General features: G+C 39.4%; 1 protein-coding gene across 1 annotated transcript in view; it reads left to right on the plus strand.

Annotated features, from left to right (window-relative positions):
* SLC5A12 (solute carrier family 5 member 12) overlaps window positions 1-12,469 on the plus strand; it is a 51,159-nt gene extending 38,690 nt beyond the window's left edge. The window contains exons 11-15 of the mRNA XM_028117741.1: window positions 3,985-4,071; window positions 6,933-7,099; window positions 8,719-8,822; window positions 10,259-10,386; window positions 12,317-12,469. Of these exons, the coding sequence (XP_027973542.1) occupies window positions 3,985-4,071; window positions 6,933-7,099; window positions 8,719-8,822; window positions 10,259-10,386; window positions 12,317-12,469 (639 nt within the window). The remainder of the gene's footprint in view (window positions 1-3,984; window positions 4,072-6,932; window positions 7,100-8,718; window positions 8,823-10,258; window positions 10,387-12,316) is intronic.
* Window positions 12,470-24,113: the final 11,644 nt, after the last annotated feature.

Raw genomic sequence — 24,113 nt, forward strand, 5'->3', positions numbered from 1 at the left:
TCCAGAATTGATCACATCCTAGGTCACAAATCAGGTCTCAACTGGTACCAAAAGATTGGGATCATTCCCTGCATATTTTCAGACCACAATGCTTTGAAACTAGAACTCAATCACAAGAGGAAAATCGGAAAGAACTCAAAGACATGGAGGCTAAAGAGCATCCTACTAAAGAATGAATCAGTCAACCAGGAAATTAAAGAAGAATTAAAAAAATTCATGGAAACCAATGAAAATGAAAACACAACTGTCCAAAATCTTTGGGATACAGCAAAGGCAGTCCTGAGAGGAAAGTATATAGCAATACAAGCCTTTCTCAAGAAACAAGAAAGGTCTCAAATACACAACCTAACCCTACACCTAAAGGAGCTGGAGGAAGAACAGCAAATAAAGCCTAAACCCAGCAGGAGAAGAGAAATAATCAAGATCAGAGCAGAAATCAATGAACTAGAAACCAAAAGAACAGTAGAACAGATCAAAGAAACTAAGAGCTGGTTCTTTGAAAGAATTAACAAGATTGATAAACACCTGGCCAGACTTATCAAAAAGAAAAGAGAAAGGACCCAAATCAACAAAATCATGAATGAAAGAGGAGAGATCACAACCAACACCAAAGAAACACAAACAATTATAAGAACATATTATGAGCAACTCTATGCCAGCAAATTAGATAACCTGGAAGAAATGGGTGCATTCCTAGAGATGTATCAACTACCAAAATTGAACCAGGAAGAAATAGAAAACCTGAACAGACCTATAAGCACTAAGGAAATTGAAGCAGTCATCAAAAATCTCCCAAGAAACAAAAGCCCAGGGCCAGATGGCTTCCCAGGGGAATTCTATCAGACATTTAAAGAAGAATTAATACCTTTTTTCCTGAAACTGTTCCAAAAAATAGAAATGGAAGGAAAACTTCCAAATTCCTTTTATGAGGCCAGCATTACCTTGATCCCAAAACCAGACAAAGACCCCATCAAAAAGGAGAATTACAGACCAATATCCTTGATGAACATGGATGCAAAAATTCTCACCAAAATACTAGCCAATAGGATCCAACAGTACATTAAAAGGATTATTCACCACGACCAAGTGGGATTTATCCCTGGGCTGCAAGGCTGGTTCAACATCCGCAAATCAATGAACGTGATACAATACATTAACAAAAGAAAGAACAAGAATCACATGATCCTCTCAATAGATGCAGAAAAAGCATTTGACAAAGTACAGCATCCTTTCTTGATCAAAACTCTTCAGAGTATAGGGATAGAGGGTACATACCTCAATATCATAAAGCCATCTACGAAAAACCTACAGCAAATATCATTCTCAATGGGCAGCTTTTCCCCTAAGGTCAGGAATGCGGCAGGATGTCCACTCTCACCACTGCTATTCAACATAGTATTAGAAGTCCTAGCCACAGCAATCAGACAACAAAAAGAAATCAAAGGCATCCAAATCGGCAAAGAGGAAGTCAAACTCTCACTCTTTGCGGATGTTATGATACTGTACGTGGAAAACCCAAAAGACTCCACCCCAAAACTGCTAGAACTCATACAGGAATTCAGTCAAGTAGCAGGCTATAAAATCAGTGCACAGAAATCAGTGGCATTCCTATACACCAACAACAAGACAGAAGAGAGACAAATCAAGGAGTTGATCCCATTCACAATTGCACCCAAAACCATAAGATACCTAGGAATAAATTTAACCAAAGAGGCAAAGGATCTGTACTCAGAAAACTATAAAATACTCAGGAAAGAAATTGAAGAAGACACAAAGAAATGGGAAAACGTTCCATGCTCATGGATTAGGGAGAACCAACATTGTGAAGATTTCAATGCTACCTAGAGCAATCTACACATTCAGTGCAATCCCCATCAAAATACCATCCACTTTTTTCAAAGAAAGGGAACAAATAATCCTAAAATTTGTATGGAACCAGAAGAGACCCCGAATAGCCAGAGGAATGTTGAAAAAGAAAAGCAAAGCTGGCGGCATCACAATTCCGGACTTCCAGCTCTGTTACAAAGCTGTCTTCATCAAGACAGTATCGTACTGGCACAAAAATAGACACATAGATCAATGGAACAGAATCGAGAGCCCAGAAATGGACCCTCAACTCTATGGTCAACTAATCTTTGACAAAGCAGGAAAGAATGTCCAATGGAAAAAAGACAGTCTCTTCAACAAATGGTGTTGGGAAAATTGGACAGCCACACGCAGAAGAATGAAACTGGACCATTTCCTTACACCACACACAAAAATAGACTCAAAATGGTTGAAAGACCTAAAGGTGAGACAGGAGTCCATCAAAATCCTGGAGGAGAACACAGGCAGCAACCTCTTCGACCTCAGCCGCACCAACTTCTTCCTAGAAACATCGCCAAAGGCACGGGAAGCCAGGGCAAAAATGAACTATTGGGATTTCATCAAGATAAAAAGCTTTTGCACAGCAAAAGGAATAGTCCACAAAACCAAAAGACAACCGACAGAATGGGAGAAAATATTTGCAAATGACATATCAGATAAGGGGCTAGTATCCAAGATCTATAAAGAACTTATCAAACTCAACACCCAAAGAACAAATAATCCAGTCAAGAAATGGGCAGAAGACATGAACAGAGATTTTTCCAAAGAAGACATCCAAATGGCCAACAGGCACATGAAAAAGTGCTCAACATCGCTCGGCATCAGGGAAATCCAAATCAAAACCTCAATGAGATACCACCTCACACCCATCAGAATGGCTAAAATTAACAAGTCAGGGAACGACAGATGTTGGCAGGGATGTGGAGAAAGGGGAACCCTCCTACACTGTTGGTGGGAATGCAAGCTGGTGCAACCACTCTGGAAAACAGTATGGAGATTCCTCAAACAGTTGAAATTAGAGCTACCATTCGATCCAGCAATTGCACTCCTGGGTATTTACCCCAAAGATACAAATGTAGGGACCCGAAGGGGTACGTGCACCCCATTGTTTATAGCAGCAATGTCCACAATAGCCAAACTGTGGAAAGAGCCAAGATGTCCATCGACAGATGAATGGATAAAGAATAAGTGGTATATATACACAATGGAATATTATGCAGCCATCAAAAGGAATGAGATCTTGCCATTTGCAACGACGTGGATGGAACTGGAGGGTGTTATGCTGAGCGAAATAATTCAATCAGAGAAAGACATATATCATATGACCTCACTGATATGAGGAATTTTTTATCTCAGGAACAACCTGAGTGTTCCTGGAGTGGTTGGGGGTGGGAGGGATGGGGTGGCTGGGTGATAGACATTGGGGAGGGTATGTGCTATGGTGAGTGCTGTGAATTGTGCAAGACTGTTGAATCACAGATCTGTACTTCTGAAACAAATAATGCAAGATATTTTAAGAAAAAAGAAAAAGAAGAAGATAGCAGGAGAGTAAGAATGAAGGGGAGTAATTCGGAGGGGGAGACGAACCATGAGAGATGATGGACTCTGAAAAACAAACTGAGGATTCTAGAGGGGAGGAGGTTGGGGGGTTGGGTTAGCCTGGTGATGGGTATTAAAGAGGGCACATTCTGCCTGGAGCACTGGGTGTTATGAACAATGAATCATGGAACACTACATCAAAAACAAATGATGTAATATATGGTGATTAACATAAAAATAAAAAATTAAAAAAAAAGAATTCCTCATATCAGTGAGATCATATGATACATGTCTTTCTCTGATTGACTTATTTCATTCAGCATAACACCCTCCAGTTCCATCCTCGTCGTTGCAAATGGCAAGATCTCATTCCTTTTGATGGCTGCATAATATTCCGTTGTGTATATATACCACATCTTCTTTATCCATTCATCTGTCGATAGACATCTTGGCTCTTTCCACAGTTTGGCTATTGTGGGCATTGCTGCTAAATTTTATCCCGAGTCTAAGAAAGAGTGATCCCAGGTGACCATGAATTCAGGGAGTGGGCACATTGATCTGATCTATCTTGTTCCACAGGCTGCTCTCAGCATCCATGGCATGTGCGGGGGACCAATGCTGGGCTTGTTCTCTCTGGGAATCTTGTTCCCTTTTGTGAACTGGAAGGTAAGGATCCTGCATGTCTCTCCATGATTCCCAGCTAAAACTGAAGCCCAGCTTGTTGGGATGAGCACTGGATGAATCACTAAATTCTACCCCTGAGACCAATAAACTACTATGTGTTAACTAACTTGAATTTAAATTAAAAAATAAGTAAAATAAAAGCTCCTGGATCTACCTTTCCAATTGTTTGAAAAATAAAAATAAAATAAATAAAACTGAAGCGCAGCCATTTTCTCTCTCTTCCCACTTCTTGGAAAGGCCATTTCTCTGTACCAGGAAAAAAAAATGGTGGCTATTTTCCATAGTAGAACTAAACTAAACTCCTTCTCTGACTTCAGTGAAGCCTTCTTAGAGACAGGAAACAAGGAAAGTAAGAGATGAACACGAAGTACAGTTGTCATGGCATCAAAGTTGACTCTTATAGGGTTTAAATTGTCCTCCCTGAATTCAGGGCCCACAAAATGAAATTTAAAATATATACTGAATTCAGGAAAAATTTAGGTTAAAAAAATTTTGAAAACTTAGAAAACTATGTGAATTTCATTTTTTCCATATTTCACCTAAGATTATCACACATTTAATTAACTTAATTAACTAATTTAAGAAAGGGAAAGTAAACAATCCTGGTATATTCTGATCTCACAAGCTAATGGTTTATCTTTAAGTCAATGTTGGTTGGATGACTTTATAATAAATATAAATCAAAATGAACATTTATTTGGAAAAATAGTAACTTTAAAATAGCTTAAAACTCATAATTTTCTCAATCTAGCAAAACTGTCTTTTTTTTTTTTTTACTTATTGCTGTCCATACTTTTCCATGCATATATTTTTAGAAAGTCTTTAGACGAAAAAAAAAAAAAAAAAAAAGTCTTCAGACTACAAAAAACCTAACTGCATATTGTTTAAATACTGTAGGGTGCTCGATGAAGCCTGAGTCACATGATATATCTAATTACGTCTCTGCAGCTATCTGACCCTTACTGATCTCTATTCTAGATAAATCTTTCGGAGCTAGGTAAAGAGCATGGATAGGTAGGGAGCATTTGGTAATTTGTAGTGCTTCCCTTACAGTCTTATTTGTTTTAATTAACTTTTCTGATATTGAGGTTGACAAGGATAACTATGTTTTGGGGAGATGATATGAGGGAAGGCAATATCCTGGCCATGAAAAAACTAATAATGAGCTACATAATATATAACATCTTTGTCCTTCTACACATTAACTTATTATCTATGTTAATGAATTGTGGTCCTTCTATTTAGTTCAGAAAACCACCTTGTTCCAGGTAAAGGAAAGAACACATTACAAATTTGGGTTACTTCCCCCCTTGTCATTGTCCATGGCTGATACTACTAATCAGTCATGGTTCTCTTTCCACAGAACGTGGATAAAAACCCAGAATCCTTCTCAGGATGGTTTTCTAGGCAGCTACTATAAATCACTGAAGGTTGAACCTACGGCTGAAATCCATTCACCCTTTACTGGTAGGCCAGGGGACAGCAAACTACACTCCTCAAGCCAAATCTAGCCAGCATCCAGTTTTTGGTACAGCATACAAGCTTAAAATGGTTTTGACATTTTTAAATGGTTGGAAAAAATTAAAAGAAGACAGTATTTCATGACCCACAAATATATGAAATTCACATTTCAGTGCCCATAAATGGTTTTACTGGTCATAATTATTCTCCTTGGTTTACATATTGTGTATGGCCGTTTTTGTGTGATAGGGCAGAACTAAGTAGTTGTGACAGACATTGGATGGCCCGTGAAGCCTAAAATATTTCCTAGCTGGCTGTTTGTAATAGGAGTTTGTGGACCCCTGGTCTAGACCAAGGCACAAGTATTTGAATCATATACATTGCTTTAGTTTCCCCAAACAATAATGAACAAAACATTCCAGTCTTCTTATCAGAAAGTATTTTCCCGGATAAATAAACTAACAAGTTATTTTCTCTCACAGAGAAGGCTCAGCTGTCCAGCAGAGGCTGGGAGCATCCAGATTTATTTTCCAGTTCTGGTCACTGCCAGACTGCTCTATCTCCTATGCAGGAGAAATGACTCAATTACTCATTGACTTTTCACTGTTTATCAAGGAATATAACCCTTAAATGACAAGACTAGTAAATATGCTTGCTAGTATTTAGACTCAAACAAAAACCTCCAAGCTTGTGAACAGGGTCTCTGCCAGAATCACTTGGGAAGAGATATGGGAGACAGCTAATCGCTGTCAATGAAAAATGACCACTTTGTCTCCAGTTTCTGAGGTTTTCCTGTCAAGCTTCTGAAACTCTTCTACTGGGAACCGAGATCTCAACAGGTGTTTGTCCCTTCAGTTTTGAGATATAATTGGCATATGACGCTGTATAAGTTTAAGAAGTTCAAAATAATGAATTGACTTATATATAGTGAAATAATTACCACATTAAATTTACCATAATATCATACAGATAAAAAAAGAAAAAGAAATTTTTTTTCCTTGTGATGAGAACTTTAATATGTACTCTCTTAACTTTCGTGTATGTCATACAGTAGTGTTAACTACAGTCATCCTGTTGTACATCTCTGAATAGATTAAATGGTAAGAAGAAGCTAAAAGGAGGGGAAAAAATTCCTGCTCAAAATCTAAAAATAGTGACCATTTTGACATTCTCCAATGTTTTCATTGAAGGAACAAGTGACTCCTAAATACAATTGCATTGTGGGAGTTGGAAAAAAGGCAGTTTGGGTGGGCTTTTTCCAGCCCATGTGGCCAAGACTTGGGATGGACAATAAGAATCTCTGAGGCATGGACACTTCATCTCCTTTTTCTTTCAACAGCTTTGTTTAATCTCTCCTTGACTTTTTCTTTCCCTTCATCAAGGGTGCATTAGGTGGCCTGCTGACTGGAATCACCTTGTCATTTTGGGTGGCCATTGGAGCCTTTGTCTACCCTGCACCAGACTCCAAGACATGGCCCCTGCCTTTATCCACAGACCATTGTGTCCCATCAAATGTAACAGAGTCAGTGCCCACAGAGCTACCTAGCAGGTATGTGGACCTTGAAGGTGGTGTTCGGTCCCAGGGAGTGTGTAACCGGGACAAAGGGAGATGCATTCTCCAAGGATAGGTCCAACGAGCCAGATCTTGCTTTCCTGTGAGAAGCCCGCCAGGCCTGTGCCCAGCATTGAAGAGTGCCGTGCAGGGCTGTTGAATGTTCCGCAGATATCCATTGCCCTCATCCCGGGATTCACAAGAGTGAACTCAGCAAAAACTTTAATCGGAAGTCTAAGTGCAAAACAGGAGAAGTAGTGGAGGGTTTGAAAATAGGTGGGTGGATATGAAGATCAGAGATGGTGCCCTTGAAAGAGGAAAGGACCTGAGTAGAATAGGTCTGTGGGCAATGAGGAGAATGGTTGTGGACATACTCAGCTGGGTGCACTGATGTGAACTGGCAGCTTCTAGATCAAACCCAAGTGGGTTTAACAAAAGATCTTCCTTCTCTTTCTGGCTGGCGTAGGTCATTTAAGATACCAAACACAGGAGATAACACGGTATAGGGAAAAGACCATGGCCTCTGAAATCAGAAATGCCTAGGTTTGGATGTGGGTTTTACCATTTATCCACTCTATGTCTGCACAAGTTAGTAACTTGTCACTTCTTGAATTCTCAAGTCTTTGAAAGAAAAGTGAGGGTAATAATCCTTACTTTGCTGGTGGTTTGAGAGGATTAAATGAGAGAAGATATGCATAGCCTGTAGCACTGTCCCTGACTTTAATAAACGCACATCCTCACACTCTCATTGTTTGTGGAAACAAATCTAAGAAATGTCGAATAGCTCCTTAACTCTGCATATCAGGTGGAAAAATTATTATGGCCTGTGCTGAGGGATGAAGGAGGTAGAACTGCATCCTAGAACTGTCCTGGCTGCATAGTCAGTCTATGAGCACTCCATTATGTTGCTTCCACTTGCCTCCGAGTTTCATTTAGTTTAGAACCATTTCTTTCCATAAATCTTACAAATAATACCTACCTATTATAGTTCCCAAGTCCACCATGTTTCTTCTCTCCTGGCTGTGCTTTTTCCGTCCTCCTTTCTTAGAGTACTAAATCCTGGCCCTAACTACCTTCCTTGCTTGATTAGCTACTAATTAGTCTTTAAAAATAAGCTCAGGTATTATCTCACACATAAGCCTGGATTTGATACTCTTTTAAAATGTTCCCAGAATCCTTTGCTCCTATTCCACCCAGGTGCTACCATTCCTTTATGACTGCCCATTAGCTCCTCTATGTAGACATTGTGGCTTACTCATCTTTCTATCTCCAATGTCTGTCACAGTTCTTGGCACTAAATCTGGGCTTGATAAATGTCTAAAGAATGAATAATACAAAAGAAATGGGAGGCATGGTCCTCACTGTATCTCTCATCATTTAGTATCTACAGGGCAATATTTGGAATGCAAGGATGGGTTGGATTGAGTGCAATACAAAGCACAACTAGTCTACAATTGATTCTTTAAAAAAATAATAACCGAATGGCAAAAAATTAAAGTGTTGGGATTTTGAGAAATGCCAGGCCCTACAGTGAACCGTCAGTGGTCCTCCACATCACTGTGGACCATAACATCAGAACTCATGGAACTGCTGCCACGTGCTGTTGTCATCCACAGGCCTCCCATTGCCGACACCTGGTACTCGCTCTCCTACCTTTACTACAGCACCGTGGGCTGCCTCGGATGCATTGCTGCTGGGATAATCATTAGCTTCATAACAGGTGGGTTCCGTACCTTCCTCTCTTTGGGGCCAAGGAAGACATGGGCTGGCCTCATGCACTGGTGGGCCAGGTAGATGGCTTACTGGTGATTTTGGATCCATGGCAAGAAGCCCTTCTTCCCAGAGACATATGTCTACTCTCTCCAAGCTGATATGCAAAACCATCCTCCTGATTATCAAATACATTATTATTAATATATATAACATGTTTTTATTATTTATTTATTTGACAGAGAGAGAGGGTACAAGCAGGGGGAGCAGCAGGCAGAGGGAGAGAGAGAAGCAGACTCCCCGCTGAGTGTGGAGCCCGATGTGAGGCTCGATCCCAGGACCCTGAGAGCGTGACCTGAGCCAAAAGCAAAAGCCAGACATATAACTGACTGAGCCACCCAGGTGCCCCAACAATATCTATTTCATGAATATTAGATATGTTTTGTAATCTACATAAAATGTGCCTAGTACATAGAAGGTACTTACTAATAAATAAATATTATTATTAAGAGCAGTACATTTCTATTTGGTTGAATGTCTTTTGACAGAGTAATGTAATGCCAGGGAATATATCATTTCAACTTCAGTTTGGAGTTTTAGCAATAGATAAAATCTATTTTATCTTTAGAAAGAAATTTGAATTTGGAAAAAGCTTGTGGACAGGCACAGTGTCTGGTACAGAGGAGGAATGGGATCAAGGTTGTAACTGCTACTCTGCTACCCCTTCTAGGGACATTTAGACTAAACTGGCTATTGAATTAAAGACAGCCATTGAATGAGATTGGGTATTTGCAAACAGTTATCATTATACCAAAATTTACAAAGGTTCTAGCAGGAAGCACTGTTAGTCTTTAAATCTTGGTTTAAATATCAATGTGACTGACTCTTACTCCACAGCAGGGTTTGAAGGAATGGGACATTGGACAGGTATGTTTTAATGATTGGAAAGGAGGTGTGAAGAAAGTCTAGACTAGCTGGAGGGAATGTGAGGGTATTGCTGATTCAGGATGCTGGGGTGGAAGGAAGAAGAAACAGTAAGAAGAACATTTTAAAGTTTACAAATAACGACTCTGATGACCTCTAATATATCCGATGTGGCTGAAAAACAGTTTTCCTAGAGGAAGAAATTATGATTTGTGCTATCCCTCCTGGTAGCCTACAAAGTGTAAGAGTAGAGTTTTCCATAATTCATATTTAAAAATAAGTATGGTATCTCTGGCTAACTCTGTATCTGTGAGTTTGCCTGACCTGACAGTTCGTGGATATTTAAAAACTATCCCCACACTCACTTTGAGCAATTACCAATTTCTATCTATTAACAAGTCAGGCCTATTTTCACCCTTATACTAAGAAGCGACCTGCTTAGTAAGTATACAGTACTTAGACCCTTAACAAAGCCTTGGAAAGCATGCAATCAGCCTAATCCGTCTGTCCTTCTGTTAATAGGTCACCAGAGCAGCAAGGATATTCAACCACTGCTAATTAGACCGGTTTGCAATTTATTTTGCTTTTGGTCTGAGAAATACAAAAGACTGTGCTGGTGTGGTGTTCAGCATGACGGTGGGATGGAGCAGGTGAGCTGATGTGTGAACTTCTGAAAAACATACGAGCTCAAAGGGATTCCCTTTTTGCCCATTTAAACCACCTGAAAAGTGGCTGTGAGAAAGGAAGACTATGAATGTTACAACCCGTATCTTGTTTCAACTTCAGTTACCTCAGTTAATTAGCTTCTGAGCACAGAAATATGTTGGTAGGTAAATGTATCTTTAGGCTGAATTGTTGGCCCAGCAAGTGATCAATTTCAGAGAGAGAAATTGATAACAGGTTAATCCTGTTAACCCTTCTAAAAGTGAATTCTAGGAAAAATATAAAAATGAACAGTAGAAAAGGAATAAAGCAGGGGTAACAGTCTAGTATCATGGTGAAAAGCACAGCCTTGAGGGTCAGCCCTGGAGAGAATCCCAGTTCCGCGTCTTACTTGCCTTGGGTAAATTGTTTAACCTCTTTGAACTTCAGCTTTTACCTGGGAACCGGGGGAAGATCATCCAGTGCCACCTGGACACAGACATCTCTAGCTCCATGAAGTGCAAATATAGTCAGATGGACAGGGGGATCTTCTTAGAGAAGCAGCAGGATGCACACCTTTGCTATCCCGCTGAGAATTATGTTTAGACCAGGCAGGGCTAGAGACACTATCCAAGTATTATTAGGGTTGTAGCAGCCAAAGACCACCAGGAACAGCCTGGGGTCAGACCAAATTGAACTTGTTGACTTGATGCAGCTCCCGGCGGTGCGGACACTCCAGGGAAGCAGGCAATGCCACCCTTAACAAGAGGGGTTCTGGCCATGACTTTTGTAAGCTTTGGGTTCCCACTGAAGGATTCTGAGAGGAGTCTAAGGGAAGCTGGGAATGAAAACAAAGCCGTCTGGGGCCCATTTGGTGAGAGAGCAATAATCCCTCACGTTGTGATGGCATTTGACAACAGCAGAACCTTGGGAGATGTAATGTTTCCTGTTAAGTTTGCAAATGGTCTTATCTATGTCTGTCCTCTTGGCCTCTTGAAGTGCAGGAGTGTTTTTTGTTTTTTTTCCTTTTCTTAGTTGCGGCTTATTCACATTCTTTCAGTCGCAGACATTTTGTTCTTTTAGTACTCTAGAAGACAAACTCTGCACCCATATCACATCACCTAGTTTGTGAATTGTTCTCCTTCCCCCAAACACCCTAATAACATGTAGATGAAGTAAAGCTGAGTGTAATAGTTACTGAAGTAAGGAGAGCACCATCGTGCCGGGCATTCAGAATGTGAAGGCAATCTAGTTGGCTGAGAAAGCAGCTGATCGAGCACTGTATTATTTGGATAAATGGATTTTTGAGGAAGTTCTAGAAGGAAATAATCAAGTTATTTACTGATTTACAGACTTACGTTCCTGGGCAAGAATTTCCAGGGATGGATGATAAATCCTGTTGATATAGGCAGCTTCTGTCCTCAAGGCTGCACTGAGAGGGGGAAGAAACACTTAGTGTGTCATTCTTGGGCTCCTTCCCTGAAGAATGACCTTGGGCAGCCTCTGGGGGAGTCTGCCTGCAGGTTCCCCTCTTATGATCTAGAGGCCTTGCTCTTCACAGGAAGGAAGGGCACCACCACCATCTGACACATAGGTTTGTCTCTCCCCAGGAGCTGAGACTATTACCTTACAGGGCTATGATACTAACTGACAGATATACAATATACATTTCTTCACACAACACAAGATATATTGCAAATGCTTACTAAATTGTTCTTTCTGTTTTTATTATCATTAGAAATAGTACCTACATGGATTGAGTCATCATAGTTATCAATCAAGAAAGGCATTGTTTTCATATTTACATGTCATTGGATTCGATATCATATCATGTGATCATATATCATTTGAGGGGGAGGTGCTCAGCTAGATTCTCTCCGTGTGATTTGGAATACATCAAGAGTAACTCCCTAATATGTGTCTTTTCATTTTCCTCAGGAAAACCTTGAGAATGGCAGTTCCTGGAAACAAGGGGCTGAATCTGTCTTACAGAATGGACTCAGGCAAGAAAACCTGGTCCGTATTCCAGGCCATGATCCGAAGGACAAAAGCTACAGCAATATGGCGTTCGAGAAGATTACCCATTTCTGACACATGCACGCAAATACCACCCCCCCACACACACACACGGATACACACAGTCCACATCCTGCTTGCCTATTGGTTAGTAGACGTGTGTAGTTGTCACTGCTAGAAGACAGGGATGTCTAATGTCTATTTATACTTATTTATAACTACAAATAAAATGACTGTTCCCCTGGATATTCTCAGGACATTCTTTGGAAGACCCCAACTTTCAGGTGAGAAGAAACAGCCCACTCTTAAGTGCCCTGGCAACTTCCTCCTGGATTAAATTAGGACTGGATGTCACCGCAGTGCAAAGAGTCAGTCCCTTTGCTTTATGTCATATTAAACTTCAGGGTGTTTTGTTTTGTTTTATTTTGTTTTTTGGTAGTTCTTGAGCCATCACATACCTTGGAGTTCACAGGCTGAATGTGGAAGGGGGTATGCTTATTAAATGTTTCTCCATCACTGCTGATACAATGAAGGATTGCTGTCCACCCGACCCCCATATCTCACATAGATGGAGACACATTTCACAACACCCCACGTTGCAGTTGCAGCTGGAACACCTAACTGCCATTAACCCCATCACCCTGCGCCGCACCCTCACACCCTGAAGTCCTCTTCCAGTCATCCCTGTTCCTACAACTGTCCCGAGCAAGCCTTAGAAATAATTTTGCTCAGCACAGGAGAGGGACCGGTACATCTAGTTAGTGCAACAGTCATAACTAAATACGCTCCTATCTTTGGGCTCTTGGTGTAGTAGGTCTTTCTATCACCTTCCAAAGAAAAATTGATTCTGCTCAACAGAGGTCTAGAGTCTTTCCCCAGGGCTGGGTAAAGAGGAACAAGGAATGTCCTATAGGAGGCTGTTAAGATAGCGTCATGGAAAAGAACCTCGCAAATAGCTTTCGGGCCCACAGATTTCACCGGTCACGGGGTCTTCTTTGGCGCAAAAATATCTCGTCGACAGGATTGACACTGTACTGATTCAGCTCTAACGTGCAAGCTCAACGTGTTCCATCAGGCTTAGGGGACAGATGAAAAGATCTATATGGTTGAATTTTCGAAAATAATTTTTGAAGTTCTGGAGTAAGAGGAAACTATAGAACAAAAGTTGTTAAAAAATGGAGAGACAGTGAAAACTTTTTGGAAGAAGCAAAGAAACAAGATCCTGGAAAAGCAAAAAGGAACCAGTGCCCCAGGGGCTAGATCAGAGGGAAGATAGTAGAAATAAGCCAGTGTCTCAGTGTCAGGTACATTAGGACAGGTGTCAGATATTTCTTTTGGTGACCAGGTAAGATCAAAGGCCTAGAAGTAGTATGTCAGCAAAATAAAAAGAAATGGTCCAAATGGGCAAGGGTAAGAAACCCCAAAGGCATGTCGTTTAAATGTAATCCGGAGGAGAAAACCTTAAAAGAAGCATGAGACAAGGAAACTATTATGTAACCAGTATTTGTTATTAGGGAGAGAAGATAGAAAAATGGGGAAAAATTCAATGAGGGAATTAAAAAAAGCTGGAGTTCCTAAGCCACAGCCCAACGCTTGCCTTCTTTCCCTCCACTCTCAATAGGAGAGGAGAATAGAGGAAGAAAAAAAGAGAACTGGGTTGTGGCTTATCAGGAAGATGAGAAAAATACATTTGGAAAAAGGAGGAAAGAAGTAAAAAGTAAAAATACATTTGGAAAAAATATCTGAAAATGAGAAGGAAAAAAATCATGAAAATGAGAGATGTCTAAAAACATTTTTTGAGGTCCAGCAAGCTAATGAAGGTGTCGATCTAAGGATTTGCAGATTGAAAGGTGCAATTATTTTCCAAGTGATTTAGTAGTTAGGACATTCCTATGAATTAGGATTTTGAGAATATATTAGGTGAATGTTGAAATCTGGGCCAAACCTCATTGGTTTAGTTATTATCTTATGACTCGGAAGGGAAGGGACAACTCTGAGGATGAAATTTGATAAACAGTAGCCATTATATGTGTGGCTTCCCCCCACCCCCCAGAGGAATGCTTTATTGACAAATTGCTCATTATTCACTTTAAGGAAAAGATAAATCAGTTACCACCCCAGCATCCTGCCTTCTCAGCACACCCTGTCAGAGATTCTAATGCTGGAGAAAGAACACGGAGTGGTGTTCTTTCCATGGCAGCAGCATGGGTTGCAGTCCCTGAAGGGTGTCTGAACTGAGCAGTGGCCGCTCAGGCATCGGAGAGCACGTCACAGTCTGATTTTGAGCTGACAGCTCCGCCCCCAGGAGGTCCACAGAGGCCTGCAGGCAGACCTGGTCTCTGCTGCCGAGAACCAGCATGGAGCTGCCCCTCCAGACACACCAGACATGCGGGGCCTGGGGTGAGAGGCTGCTGGGGTATAGATGTATGGAATACATTTCCAGATTTTGAACTTTCACTTGGAATTGCATGAAAACAAAATGTACCATACAGTTCTTCATTTTATTCACAAATTTTACTCACAATTTATCCTACCAATATTTCACTCGGACAGCATTTTCCTCAGAAAGTTTTTTAGGATCCTTTTTTTTCCTTCTTTTTTTAGTCTCTAGTTCTCTTACCTGCAGTGATATCAAAGCATCAAATGACTTACACATGGAAGATATTATTATTATTGTTATTATTATTATAAAAATGGCCCTGTCTTCTCTCATGTAATGGAACCTATGGCATTAGGAGTCAACATTTTGAGCACTTGCAGAGGTCAATATAAGGATCCCTCCTCATTCTTCCTAATTGAACAAATATGCAAAAATCTAAGGCTTCAAGTAGAGTGCAAATGGAGTACCAGAGAAAAACCACGTTCCCCAGTGTCTAGGAACTGCACCCGTTGTGTGGCTAAACAGGAAAGAACTGTGAAATGCAGTCATACTTCAACCCCTTGGCAGTGACACCTCTCCTGCCTTCACTCCTCCCTACGAGCATGAGTTCAGACTTCTGCCAAGGTTCCCGGGACAGTATAAGATCCGTCCAGTTCCAAGTTCAATCCAAGCCACGGAAATGGCTCACACCTGTGGCTGTTTTTGCCACGGAACGACCAGGGAGATTCTCAATAAACCGGGTATGGATGATGAGGTCTAGGATAGCCTACAATGTGCCAAACTTAATGCCGGTCTCCATCTTCTAAATTCAGTCACAAAGATTGGTAAAAATGAAATGGAATGACCTCAGATGTCTCTTTCATTCGTTCTGAGGAATTCATTTCGAGAACTGCTATTTTCTGATCGGAGCAAGAAGTACAGCTTCTTGACGGAAGGGCACAGATTGGAGGCAGACAGCTTAGGTTCAGATGCAAGTTCTGACACAAATTATCTCAGGAATTCTTGTGCAAGGCTTTCTAAAGTTTTGTTTATTACAAATTAAAAGGAGCAAATTTGTCTCTACTTAGTAGGGTTGTTGCGAGGATTTATAGAGGGAAATCCTATCAACTCAGCACTGTGACTGGCCCCCATGAAACATTCAATACTTGCTAGCGGCAGTATATGAAGAACGTGATACTCATTACAGTATTCGTTTTCAGTTAAATTGGTTCACTGTTTCTCTTTAATTTCCAAGATACTGGCTTAGCGTATGAATTACTGAAGCAGTTTAAGAACTAACAAGAACAAGATAACCATAAGCTATAAACTAAAAGTCATGCCATTAATTTCCAGAGGTAGTCTTCCTAATGGCGAATTTAAATAAAATATGATTTTTTTCAGAGAGCAATGTTTCTTTTTTCTTTTTTTTTTAAAGATTTATTTTATTTATTTGACAGAGAGAAACACAGCAAGAGAGGGAACACAAGCAGGGGGAGTGGAAGGGGGAGGAGCAGGCTTCCCGCAGAGCAAGGAGCCGGATGCGGGGCTCAATCCCAGGACCCTGGGATCATGACCTGAGCCGAAGGCAGAAGCTCAACGACTGAGCCACCCAGGCGCCCTGAAAGCAACGTTTCTAAAGGTCTGAAATTTTTGAAAAAAAAGAAAAAAGCCACTGTTATAAAGATGGACAAGTTTATTACTGGAAAATGCCATATTCATATTGATGATTTGTTAAGTATTACGTTTGTACATGTAAACAGCATCTCAAGCCTTGTGCACGACTCAGTGCACACTTAACAGCGATTGTAATTCTCCAGACAACAACAGAAGGGACGAGGGCTTTTCCCTTGTTTAATTCAAATACTATTTCTTGAATATAAATTTCATTCTTTTGTGATTTTATGGGGTTCTAGCATTTCACTTTAAAGAGAGAAAAAAAAAAAAAAGAAATAAACCACACACCAGGGGGCTTGCAAACAAAATTTCAAAGAGAATATTATTGAAATATCTTTATGGTACTACAATTTTACTTAAACGTTATTACAAAGATCAGATCAGTAAATAGAAAAAATAGAGCAGTTTCCTTTTACTTGTTCTCTTAGAAATAAATTGTCTTAAAATATTACAGAAATTTAAGCTCTCTATGCATACATTTGTATATTTAGAAATCTCACGTGTGCAATCTCGGTATTCCAAGGTAGCTGGGTTTACTGTAAAGTTAACCTCTTTTATCCAACATTAATAACCTGGAAGTGTGGTCTATTTACAAAAAACTAAAATTTAATTAATGTTATCAATGATATTAAAATGATACAAAATTTTAATCAAGGGTAACTCATAATTAATAATCATCTAATGGGTTATTGTCACTTGTAATTCTTGGAAAGAGTTAATGCTGTTATTTCTTCCTCCATTCCAGTCTCCTGACCATATCAATCTGATTTGCAAACACCTATGTGAATAACAAACACTCATAAACCCACTTTTCTAATCCTGCACTTCTGGTATTTGAAATATCAGCTCTTCAGAAGACAGGGTTAAACGTATAAATATTTGGCTACTTAATCAACATGGCCCTTACTTGGGGTGTGAGGATATCAGTGGCTCTCCCGTTATATTCTCATAATGAATTAGAAAAATAATTCTACTCTATCATGGAAATGTTAGTTGATAATATTTCTGTATATTAGTGTGAAATTTAAGATGATTTTTTTCTATTTCCAAATCTTATGTCTTTTTCATAGAGCCATGAAATACTAAATTTAATGCTATAGTTATACAACTATTCGATTTTAAGAAAAATGTGTGTAGAACGAGCATAGATCTATAATTAAGGTATATAAAATTTTAATTATTTCTTTTAAAAGTAAGTTCAGATTGAAGTGTATTTAAAAGATCAATGTGAATATTTTCTATAGGTTAGGAGCAGGGTGCAAAATAATTATCCACTCTAAAAGCTTTTATATAAGCCTAATAGATTAAGGCAGGTCTACCAAGTCACCAAGGAAACACATGTCAAAATAAGTTTTGACATACTCTATAACATGACTTCCTCTACGTATTTTGGATAATGCCTATATTTGTGCTGCTCAGGGGATTGGGGCACACACACATACACACCCACCCACACACACTCAGAAGTAACCATGAAGAGGACTTTATGACTTAATACAATAGGTTACTATAAATCAAGAAAAGCAATATATAATGGTGATGTCTTTTATGGGCCTTGGCCTATTTGTCCTCAGTAATTTCCAGAAACAGCCGTTCATCTGTTTTTAAAAAATGTTAAGGCAATTGTGTACACAGGTGTTCTGAACATCCAGTTCCCCATTACAGAATCTACTTTGACATATTTAAAAAGATAAAAATAATTTCATGTAGTATATTGATTCAGTGCTCTAATGTAATTACCACGTAAGAAAATAAATGAGCAATCCACAATTTGCTTATTTGTACCAGCATAAGATGGTCAGCAGAATTTGTAGAGGCAATGTAATGGATTGATTTGGAATCTACATCAAGAAGGTTTATGTACATTTTTTGTTTACTATTTTCAAGAATGCTGACCTTAAAATTTTATTCAATCTATTTCAACAGAGCAAATCTTCCTTAAATTGGCTTTAAAACTTCTCAGGAGAGTTTGGAAGGAATCTTTAATGATTAATAATCTACTGCATATAATTTGATTTGCAGAGGACTTGCAGACAGTAGAAAGAAAAAAAAATCAACATTTAAGTACATCTGGCTAAATATACGGTTGCAACATAATTTCTCCTATGGAGAACAAAAATGGTTGGAGAAATCCACTCTGTCTCTTCCCCAAACTTCCTCTTCAATTATAGGATTCCCTACCTCATTCCTAGTTGAAAAATAGAACTTGGAAGCCGACAGCCACACATCCTAAGAAGATAAAATTGCATATTTTTAAGGGCTTTTTCATCTTCAGCATTGAAAATTGAGATGTTTATTCTTTGGCTGGAGTTGTCACTGAAATCTAAGCTTACCATATTTAGCTTCGTAATCTTAAAATAGGTAAGAAAAAATAACAAGGGGGAAAACCCCTTCATTTCTCTGAATGTTAAAGGATGAACGAAATTGCAGTTGTTTTTCAGTCAGAAAGAAGGCTGGGTGTGTGTAGAGCAGAGTCTGAAATAGGATTTGCAAAGCAGACATTTTTGCTCAGGTAGGAAAGTCCCGAAGTTCCTTCCACCATCCCCCAAACATTGCTTCCACAATTATCTTTGCCACCAGATTTTTCTGGCCACTCAATTCCCCTCTTCTCACTTAACAAAAAGTGGGAAAAGCCTGCTCATATTACTTGTTAGAAAGATACTAAATTTAGCCTAATGTGGGGGCCCTTGGCTGGCTCAGTCAGTAGAGTGTGTGACTTTTGATCTCAGGGTTGTGAGTTTTAGCCTCATGTCAGATGTAGAGATTACTTAAAAAAATAATCATTCAAAAAACAAAACAAAACAAAACAAACCACTTAGCCTACTGTGTTCACCTGGTAGTGTTGAGTGGCATGGACACTGACGAAATAATTACAAAGGATTTGAGGAAGTTTGAAAATCACGTGGGGCTAGCCATCCTTGTAACAATTATATTTTGTGGGGTATATCTAAATAGATCTCATTAAATTTTGCTTTTCAACTAATAATTTAGGAAATTTTTGCCTTCTGAGAAACAGCAGAGAAACTGTTTCCCCTCACATAGAATTAAGATGGAAATAAATATTCTGAGGAAGTCAATATTGGGCAAATGTCTGGAAATTTGACCCCCTTCCGTCTTAGAGAAAGATGCAACACAACATCCACACAGCTTACTGTCTGGTATACTCAAGCCTAGCACTTGGGGCCAGGTGGGTGTGGAACAAGAGGCTTTATCTAGGGACAGTTGTGCTGGGGCACACACTGGTACCATCATATACAACAGTGAGGTTTGGGGCTCTGGGGTGGCTCAGTCAGTTAAGCATCTGCCTTCAACTCAGGTCATGATTTCTGGATCCTGGGATGGAGCCCGGCATCAGGCTACCTGCTCAGCAGGGAGTCTGCTTCTTTCCCTCCCTCTGCCCCTCCCCACTGTTCATTCTCTCTCCCTCAAAAAGTATATAAAATCTTAAAAAAAAAAGAACAGTGAGGTTTGATGGATAGGCTTCTTCTCCCGGAAAGCAGACTTTGATTATACAAGAAACCGGAGTTGATCCTAAATATGTCTTTTTTCTGTCAACCTGTCTGCTTTCATTTTACTTCCCTGGAAAAGATGCCTTAATGTGGATGTGGTTAGAACACAGGGGCTATAGCACTTGTGTTTTCTAGAAAGGACCATCAAATGTGGTTGTGGTTGTGGTTTTTCAGATGAACCCAGATGGCATGTTCCACTGAAGGTAACTTATCACCATTAAAAATACACAAATCCTTGGTAGCAGGAACCTAGTCTGATCAATGATTCTAGCTAAAGCCAAATCAATCTTCCCATTGGACTACATATTGCCGGCACATTTCAATTTGAATAGAAATGCCTGTAGGAAAAGTCACACTTTTCTATCAGAAGCTAGGTATTTTAGGCCATTCCTGAAAGGTTCTCTCTCCTGAGTTACTAAGAAAAGCAGAAAGAATAAGATGTTATCTGATTCCCTGGATAAAATCCACAACTATCCCTAAAACCTGTTATAATACTGTGATTTGGGGGAAAATGGAATGGAAATACCTTATGACCATAGTAGGACTGAGTTGGGCATATCTAACAGACAATAAGTGCATGCACGCACACACACACACACATACACACACACACAAGTACAAGCACACATCCCACACCTGCTTCTGTCTACCTGCCTCCAGTTGACAGACTAATCAATTCAGCCATATTAGTTAAGCAACTCTTCAGGCAACCTGGATTTTCAGTTTTGACCAAGTTGAGAAAAAATGGGCAATTTGGTCACCTCTTGTTGGCGGTTGGCTACAGTGCCCCTAAATGTCCTCCTGCCTCGGCAGGAACTTTAGCAGTGTTAAAATTCTTCTCCTAAGGAGATTTTGACAGTTATTGGTGGAGCCAGCCGAAGTGCGAAAAAAAGAAAATGCTTCTGTCGGATAGAAGCATTATTGCCTTCTTAAGAACTAATCAAGCTTCCTCTCCCATCTGTTTCTAGAACAAAGCATTATTAGAATCAGTACGATTCTCCATCTATACGTTTCATGTGCAAATGCCTTGATGATGACAATGAGCTTAGCAGAAGACAAACAGCCAAAACTTTTGAAGAGTGGAACAAGAGCTTGCAAGACTAGGAAATTATTGCCTTTGGAGCTAAAGAGTGAGCAATTCCCTCTCCCCATATGCACTCCAACTTCTATTTAAAAAACAAGCAGGATCAACTTGAACATGCAAATTATAGGAAGAAATATCATATCACATAATTTATTGAGTGAAAAAGGTTCGTTTTCATTCCATTCTACAATAGATTGTGCTAAGAGTCATTTTGAAAGAAAGTGCATCATTCAGAAGTTGTATCTCGTCATGCAGTCACTCAAAAGCATTTTATTGAAAAGGGCGTGCACAGACTCAGACAACTGCAAACTATTTCAGCTACGACCTAGTACTACCGAGAGCAATTTTCCACACACTGTACCGGGAAAGTGCTTCAGCTCTGAACAACTTGTCAAGGCAGACTTCATGCACATATATATTAGTTATTTACTTGAAAAGACAACAATTTAGAATATGAAAATATATAAGCAGCATTCATGTAATACAGAATTCCTGAGAATAGTGTGTGCTATATAAATCTTTGAGAAATAATCTGTATACATATGAAAACCATGATATAAAACATTTCTCTCAACGAAAGCAGAGTGATTTAAAACTCACATACTGTGAGGGAGCTGAAAATATTTTGCTGTCAACAACGATGAAGGTTCTACTGCATTGTTGCACAAAAGGAAATTTTCAGATAACTTTTTCATTGTTTCTCTGTTTTTCGATTGGTCTGAGAAATTACTAGAGAAGGCAATGTCTAAATCAATGTATTATAATTTTTTATTAAAAATACCATTCTCTTTTCATGCTTTTCTCTCTAGGCAATCAATATGATTTTAAACGCTGATGGTGGTAATATAAAATAAGAAGAGAAAGAATTCTCAAGGGCATGGCTATCATTATTCTTTGCTCTACTGTAAGACAAATGTCTATGTCTTGTATCCCTAATTTGGGAAAGACATAAATGTCAGGTTCACTTACGTTTTCAATAGGCATGCAGAGTATTTATTCTCAGGCATGGTATACATTTAACTAACAAAGAAAAGGAAATGCTGCAGATGTTACAAAAATGAAGGAGTTTAAAACTCCTCTGCGTAGTTAGTGGAATTAGTTGCTATGAATGTGCAGGTGGCAGAAACAGAACCTCTGAGGAATCTGAATGAAAGAGTGCCATGTGACATGGGCATAGGAGGAAGTTCATAGAGTCTGAGGTCCTACCCCTGGCTAAGTCAGAATCAGAGAGCAAGTAGGGAGGTGAGTGTTTTTGACAACCGCAAACCAAAGAACGACTATGATCTATCACAGCTTTTCCCTGGAGTAAAAGAAGAAAAAGTCAAAAAAACCATTTTAAGTGTTAGGATGACTAAAAGTCGTTTTCTAGTAGGAGAAACTTTATAATTTTCTTACTAGAGACACGCTCGCATATATACAAAGTATCTTTATTTCTATTGTCCTTAATCTGGTCTTTTTGCATTCTAGAAGTAACTGTGCTTTGTTTAATTGAGCACAAAACAAACTAGACAAAGATAAGAATCACATATGCATGTATATATGTGAATGTGTGAGTATATGTGATTTGCCACCCCATTCCCAGGGGAGGAAAAGTGAGATTTGTTTTGATTGTTTTGCCAAGGAAAGGTGTCTTCATTTCTCCCACGCGTTCCCTTACTTCAACTCTCCTCTTTCGTTCCCTCCTGCTCCCTATTACTTAAGCCTCCACCAGACTTTCTTTCCTTGAATGCTTCATCATTCCTACTTCATCCGTCTGTGAACAATAACACAGATAGAGTTGACGCAGAAATAGCAACTCCACAACAAAGCAAAACGATGTCTTTCATAATTGATTTGATCTTGGTTTTAGAGTTTTCAAAAATCAACCAAATCAGTCTATCAAAGAAACATCGATGAAAAGAAAATAAAACAAAACATGTGGGTTTGTTATTTTTTTTACAAATAATATAAATTTATATTCATGCATTGTTTTCATTAGCTCATGAACAAAAGTGTACTTTGTTAGAAAAGCTTAAAGTGTTGCAAAGCATTTGGCTTTTGATTTCCTGAATAAACAAGTCACAATGGCATACTATGTAACTGGTCTCAGCGCTGCACGAAATGTAACTTGCATTACATATTACCAAGGTGCAAAGGTACAAGGAAAACCAACATATGTACAGCATTTCAAGTTATTCTGTTATTCTGCGAGAGTTGTTATAATAAACCAGGGAGGAAAAAACTAAAAATACTATAAAACAGCCCTCCACGGTAAAATACGGATGAGTGGTATTCTAAATGATATGAGAATAAACGCCCATATTTTTTAAATATGTGGCTCCATTGGAATTCAGGTGTTGTTTCTTTCTTTCTTTTTTTTTTTTAAAGCAGTGCAACTTTGTTCTGCTGGTGAAACAACACGTTTGAATGTAGCCAACGCAATAGGATATATTTCAGTGAATGGTATTCTTTTTAGAATCTTAGTTTTTGGCTTGACTACTAAAGGTGGTGTCCAAAAACTCCACTGCATAGTCAATGTAAAGCAGCATAAATTCCGTGTGGCACAGATCCATAATCTCAGCAAGGAACAAGAAAAATTCCCCAAACCTAGAAGCTGAAGGGACATGGAATTCTGGCAGCAAAGGCAATAACTGATTTAAGTCATTCCTCCTAAGTCATTTCCCGCAAGTATCTCAACTCAACCTAAGGTTCCAGAGTATGTGATTGAAGACACATGAGACTTTGAGCATGCCTGGCTTATGAACGTTTACATGGAAATCTGTTGCTAGAAACCTCACCATCACCCTTCCCGTTACACTGCAGCTGAGGGAGGGTGGAGGTCTCCACACACACAAGTCCCTGAGGCTGGGACTGAGAATTAGGTCCTGGCTTCCTGTACTGTCAAACTAACCATTTTTTTTAAAGGTCAGGAGTCATCTATTTCTTCCTTAGAAGCCTGGACATCCCAAATCCCAGAGATGGCTGCACTGCATTTCCAAGTAACATATCATACATCTGGTTTGCCAGGTATGCCTTCCTCCTGGATCCCACCTAGAATTTAAAGTTGTTGTCATTCCCACTAATGCTATTGCCCCTCTGGGCAACAGGAATCAA

Source organism: Eumetopias jubatus, unplaced genomic scaffold (assembly GCF_037043125.1).
Source record: "Eumetopias jubatus isolate StellerSeaLion01/CBP00866 unplaced genomic scaffold, mEumJub1_p1.0 scaffold_13, whole genome shotgun sequence".
NCBI classification, from domain to species: Eukaryota; Metazoa; Chordata; class Mammalia; order Carnivora; family Otariidae; genus Eumetopias; species Eumetopias jubatus.